The sequence below is a fragment of the Convolutriloba macropyga genome, chromosome 5 (genome assembly GCF_964194025.1).
Source record: "Convolutriloba macropyga chromosome 5, txConMacr16.3, whole genome shotgun sequence".
Classification (NCBI taxonomy): Eukaryota; Metazoa; Xenacoelomorpha; order Acoela; family Convolutidae; genus Convolutriloba; species Convolutriloba macropyga.
The window spans coordinates 10,285,802-10,292,518 of NC_134472.1; the positions used below are offsets into that span (position 1 = coordinate 10,285,802).

At 36.1% G+C, this 6,717-nt stretch overlaps 1 protein-coding gene across 1 annotated transcript; it reads right to left on the bottom strand.

Moving 5' to 3' along the window:
* Window positions 1–984: 984 nt before the first annotated feature.
* LOC142339782 (UDP-glucuronosyltransferase 1A6-like) lies at window positions 985–6,294 on the bottom strand. Its single transcript, XM_075390041.1, has 2 exons — window positions 5,860–6,294; window positions 985–2,436 (listed from the first exon to the last, which is right to left on the bottom strand). Exons 1-2 carry the CDS (start codon window positions 6,086–6,088, stop codon window positions 1,178–1,180), a joined length of 1,488 nt encoding a protein of 495 aa, XP_075246156.1. The 5' UTR covers window positions 6,089–6,294; the 3' UTR covers window positions 985–1,177.
* Window positions 6,295–6,717: the final 423 nt, after the last annotated feature.

Genomic DNA, 6,717 nt, shown 5'->3' on the forward strand with positions numbered 1-6,717 from the left:
AGATTTATAATTTTCAAAGATTTATCAGGTCAACAACTAGCGGAAGTTTGTACCACGCATGTCTGTTTCCCCGTGAACTTACATTTTTTGCTCTCTCCGTTGCAAAAATGCACGGAGATAAAAGTAGTTTAACTCGTGTTTAGCTCGCCTAAAATTTGGACTAAGAGGAATATTCGAATTTTTGAATATAAAAACGCTACCTTAAATAAACTGGATAGTAGATGTTTTTGTTACAAAACGATACTATTGAACATCAAAGTTATTGAGATCGATTCACTTGCAGTAATTTTTCATATCGTTATCCAAAAAATTTTATTGAAAATGATAGTAAAGACGATCGTACGGTTTATTTATTAGGTTTAAAATTGCACAACACTATTGAAATGTGCAACACTATTGAAAAGTTTTTTTTTCAAATCAACTGGGGAAACTTTCAAAACAGTTGTAGTCAGACGTTTTGTGTTATGCGACTTCATTTCACACAAGGCAGTATTTAATACTTTGTCCTCTGATGAGGTCTGTATCGTAACTAGTTATTAAACCAAAATCTGAATTCCGATTTCTGATCACGTTCTTCAGAAATCACGGGTAACTTTTCTCTTTATAAAATATCAACACTGAAGTTTAATGTTAGTAATTAGTCTATTTGCTTTGTCGAAGCTATTGGTTGTGAAAAAAGCAATTATGAAAGGAAATTGGAAAAGATCTTAGTTTTATCTTAAGCAACAAAGCCGTAATAAATCGATCAACAGTTGTTACGGTTCTGATGTGAAAAATGTTGTCTTTGAATTCTCCTGTATATACGAAGTTCTAGGAAACTTAATTCAGTTAAGACAATATAATTAATCGTTTATATGTCGATTTAGAAAGATTAGTTCAAAAAAGTTTACGAATTACAACAATTCTCTATCTAACAATTTGTTGCGGGTTGAACCGACTAGTTTTTCCATCAGTTTTGAACGGAGTCATCTGTTTTATGGAAAATTATTTGACTTCTTGAAAATCTATTTCTAGCATATTATAAATTATTTATAACTTATTTTGTTCGAAACGCATAGTATCTAGTTCTTTTTGTAAATTATATCTAGGAATATTTAGGCTGTATAAGACTGATATTTTTGCTCGTCAGAACAGCGTAATTTCATTGTGACTAAGCACAAACTTTGTGTTCATTGTCTCAATTAGTCTTCGACTTTTCCTTCTTTTGCTGTAATCCAGCAATTTTCACAACAATCTTGCTCACGATTATCAGCGATAGAAGCCCAAGAATAACAACTAACCCCTGCACAACTTTCCACCCGGCGTGAAATCTTGAACAATTCACTTCATAAGGCAGATCATACTGAACTGAAATTTGTTTTCTAGCCGCAATTTTATTCGCAAACTCGTTGATTTTGTCATAGTTTTCGTATTTTAGAAACTCTTTCTGCAATCGTTCCAAATTCGATTTGTGCATTTTATAGTTCGCAAAAACTTTCTCAATCGCTTCTAAAAGTTGATCGTACTTGAACTCTTTGAGAGATACACCCAGTGAAAGACTTTCAAGTTTTGCAGCGTTTGAAAACTGGTCACTAAATTGAGGAACAAACACGCCAGGAATTTTCCGAGCGATTAGGTCAACCATTGACCCCAAACCACAGTGGGAAACGTACAGCTTGACCTTTGGGTGACCTAAAAGCGTATATTGAGGTAAAAAGTCACTCAAGTAAACCATATCGTTGTCTACGGAAAATATTCCCAAAGACTTGGCCATGTTTTCCAACCCGATTCCGAGGGACCAAATAAATCGATATTTGCTCTGTGATTTCAAATTGTCGACGAAATCTTTCAGTTCAGTTTCGTCCAAAACTGAATGGGTTCCGAGAGAGATGTAAACAATTTGTTTATCATTTCTGTTCATCCAGGCTATCAATTCCGGGCTCAGTTCGGGAAGGTTTTCCACATTTCGCAGACCACCGAGGTAAATGTGATCAACATTTGGGTGGGGCTTTGGGTAAAAAGAGGGCGACATCGGGATGACCATCGGAAATCTGTCCGAATACTCAGTAAGCATAAATTCGCCCTGAAAATCCAATTCGGGTAATTTGAGCTCGGCTCTCTTGTCGTTGATATAACTCCAGCATTTTTTCCCGAAAGGTTTCATAAGGAACAGTTCAAACATCGTGATTGGCCATTTGTCCTGGATGCAATCGGTACCTCCAGGCAGACCCGGACTCTGGATGATAGTCGGAATGTTGAATCTCTCGGCTGCGACTAAAGTGGCCAAGGTTGCTGAACTGTCGGCTATAAGGAGGTCATACTTGCCCGGATTTTCTCCAAGTATTCTGGACAGCTCATTGTATGAAAACTCGTAGATTTCGGTTAAAATGTCGCAAATGTGAAGAAGAAAGTCAAGATTTCCCTTGAGCGAATATTCATCTGGCAATCCGTGGCTTTAAAAAGGAACTAATGAAATTTTGGCCTCCCAATTCAGTTGTCGATATCAAAAAAAAATGGCGTGACGAAAAAAAATCCGGGAGCCGTGAGAACTTCAATAATTTTGATGCTAAGGTTTGATTGTGAGAAGGGGGAATGGGATAAAGAAGGAGTGAGGTAGTGAGGGAGGAACGCAGGGGGGGGGGGAAGTGGGTTTAATAAATTTTTAAGACATACCAGGTTAATCTACAGACGGAGCTGAACTCTGATCAGACGTGTTCAAAATGAACTGAGCGGAATCTGCCCTCGATCGGGGTCACAACAATAGCTGGTCTGTCTCACCCCTAGAGCGCAAAAAGTCTTAACCCCAAATATCATTAAACCCTGAGATTTTTCTGCTATTTTGATCCTAAACCTCAGCCTTGGTGTGCCTTAGTTTGTACAAAATACTTCTATAAAATCACAACGAAATTTCCCTCTTTTGAAGTTCCACGTCCCTATAGGTAGAATTAGCCCGTATTTTTGTGAACATATATACCGAGGAACTATCGACCGGGTAGCCTTGAACTTTTTTCGGATTAACTTTTAATTTTCAATTCATTTAAATTTGTTGAGATGGTCAAACGGCGCAATTAAATTCCTTTAAGAGAATTCTAATCAATCGACTTATTAGAAACTTGCGTTCTGAGACAAAATTGATACTTAGGGACCAAATATAGAGACTGAATGACCAAATAATCCGCATTTTTTTGCAAGTTTGGTAAACTTGATTTCAGTTGTTCAGATTAAATTTTCTTAGCTATTTCCAAGATGGGAAAATCAGCCACAGATTTGAATCCTGATTTGATATATATTCATATATAAAATATTCAGATATTCAGAGAATTATATAGCCAGAAAAACTACGATAGTTATTTATCTTACACGCTTTTAGCCGATTAATTGAATTATCCTATTTATCTTCTAGCACGCATTACACGCAAATACGAAGAAAGCTTTTTTATGAAAAGGTCGAGTCATTTTTCAGATTGATGACTTTAAAGTTTAGAAGTAAGCAATTGATCGTTTGTCTTTGGATAATGGCAATAAACTTGAACTATTTAACGGCCTGGTTATGTGCTAAATTTTGATGTACCTTGAGCTGAGAAAAACGTTAAGTCGACAAAAGAATCAACATAATTTGACATTTTTTGTCCTTTTTGTTAATTTGCGTCAAAGGAAATGTTAGCTTCGCTAATTTTTCTGCATATGAGTCTGTCGCCAGGAACAAATCTCAACAACCAGGAAAATTACAAAGATAAGTGAACCAAGCACGTTTTACAATATTAATACTCGAGAGAATCGTTTCAGAAGAGTTTCCTCTTACACAAGTTGAGCTCTCACGAAAACTTCATGGACCATGAAACATCAAGAACGCAATGTAGTCTTATTATCAGCAATTAATCGAAATTCACGCACAACAGTCAACATTCAAGTCTAAAACAAGAGAAGTTTCAAAAATTTTTGAAACGTTACGTTCACTGAACTATTGAAAATAACTCTGTACTATATCATGAATACTGAGCAACTTCAGACACCGTTGTTAGTTTTCAATGGTTTTTTTGTGATTGGTTTTTCTAGTCGTTGCGTATCTCTGTCTAGCCGCCACTGTAGTTGCTAACGGTTATTTATGAGTAGGGGTAGGTAACAAAAAATAAAGTCAGTGAAGTGAAGGAGAAGAAGAGAAGAAAACGGTAAATAGCAGTAAAAGGAGAGAAGATTCAGTAAAAAGGGCTTTGTCGGCAGTGGCAGCACAATCTGCTTCTGCTCAATCTGAAAAACTGTGCCTTTTGGCAGAATTGGATTCTCGCTTTAATTGTAGTTTTGTATTATAGTGCACTGCACCAATGTGCACACAAACCGTTTGGAAATTGTTATTTTTTAAATTATTGTTTTTTTGCATGATTGGAATTGTTCCAATTTTATTTATTGGAACAATTGTTCCAATTTTATTTATCGCATGATTGGAATTGATTTTTTTTTCATTTGAGAATAAACGTGAACAGAATATTTTGAATTTACAGGGAACTGTTGGTAGTTTTTCCATTCACTAAATTGTTCACATTCTGCGAGTGTTCTTTGGTGCCAGTTGTTTCCTATCAGATGTACATTAAATTCGTTTTTTTTCTTTTTTTTCGGTTGATGTACCACTTTGCCAATTGGATCTGAAGTCCGATATGGAATGTTGCGTTCTTTGTGTAACTTTCCAACGTTACACCATCGAGGTTTTAGTAATTAAATTCTAAGTGCTCCTTTTTGTGTTAATTGCAAGTTAGTCTGATTATCAGCAGATTTGAGAGAAATACCTTATTTGTTGACAACTGTCTAAGTTCAGCTAGTGAGTCACCAACTTGCACTACTGTTATGCAAAAGAAAAATTTTTCAAGATTTTGTCTTTTTTGTTAAGACTTTTAAGAATCTGACTATGCTATGCTGAATATTTTGCTCAAGACACCTTTTCATCTTTTTTTTCATGAAACGAATGTATTATAGATATGCTAAGACGTTTAAACGCTAGCATTCGGTCGGAATATTTGGAGAGCACATGGGTCTGATTAGACTCAATTTTATCATCAATCGAATCTGATCAGAAGCCGCATCACACGCAACTTGGGCGCATGAGAATTATCCACTGCACTGGGTAATTCTATTGAGATTGAGTCTGATCCGAGGTATCTTTGGTCTGGAATTCTCTGTACAGAGATGGTTTCCGTCTGCTTATGCTATTCGGCCTAAGTCTTGCATACCGAGACAACTTTTCTTTAATATTTGTATTTCTGAAAGTCGCAACCATGGTTGCAAATCAAGCTCTATTTATGTATAATAATTCGCTCCATTGGCACACAAGTTGTGGTTAAAAACGGGAAATCCCTAACTATAAATAATATTGAATGTGAATGTCAACCACTTTGACTTCTTCAATAAAATCAGCATATAAAAAGCTTCAGTGAAAATAGGTTGGGGGAATGGAAATCAGGAAATGAAAAGGTTCTGGAGGACGAAAGTGTAGGTGGGGGAGGGAAAATGAGGGTGTGGGGGAGATAAAATATAAAGGAACTTGGTTCCTTTACACCGCCTGGGACAGCAGCCTGGGAACAAATTTATTTGCTAATTAATTTACCAAGAGCCCGCTTGGTAAGTATAATTCGACGTCCCTAAATAAACAGAAGCCTTATTTGTTGGTTTACTGTTTAAACACTTTTTGAAAAATAAGCGCATTTCAGCGCACTTCTTACGTAATTTTCGGAAAATTTCTCGACCCAGATATTCGTTAAGTTTCAAGTTTGGTGCTCAAATCCAGAATTTCTCCAGAACTAGAAATTATAAACAGCATTTTCACCTTCTGAGCAACAATCGAAAAAAAGTAATTTTAATGGGCATCAATGGAGCGCTATAGTTCCCTTTTGATGACGTCAAATTTGATGGTGTCGTGAAATGATTTGAGTTTCTTCTCACATAGTTTTGCAGTCTCCACCACAGTGCAGTTGTTGCCACTCTCTTCTCTGCAGAGGGGAGCTAAGAGAGTGGACATTGTCCCAAAGTGGCCTCCGTAACATGGCATGAAAAACAGAATCTCCAACGAATACCCACCAACAATTAAACACGCTAACACTAACACACAATAAATCTCCATAATGTTTGGAACACAATTGTTGAACTAAAACGAATCTTGCCGATTTGTGCTTTTGGTAATCACGTTACCAAAACATTAATCAAATTCCTCCCGTTTAAGTTTGAGCAAATAATGAAACTTAATTCAAACACAGCTCAAGTTTAGCACGGCTCCGTAAAAATGCATGCAACCATTGTTTCAGAACTGCCGTAACTCATTGCTATGTTAACAAATTTGAACTGCAATCATTCGAACAGAAGCAAAACGAGGTTTGAAGAAATGCAACTTTCAATAATTGCTCTGAGGTTGCCAAGTCGTATTCTTTTATGTTTAAGCCAGAGATCTGGAGCTAAAGCTAAAAGGCTATCTTGAATAAAGATGGCTATTATGGGATACTTATCTGCAATAGAGACTAATCTTTGTTCTAATAGAGGCTTCCCCTCTCATTTAGTTGTTTCTTTTAAAGAAAACCGCATAACTTAATTTAAATTTCTGTTCTGTACTGACTGGAGTTTGAAAACTATATTTCTGATTTTTTTTTTAGAAAAGTACAAAAAACTGTATCCACAATAAAATAAGTTTTATTGCATCCACAATAAAATAAGTGTTCTCGTGTTACGCTTTATAAAATGTATAAGACGCAAATGGTC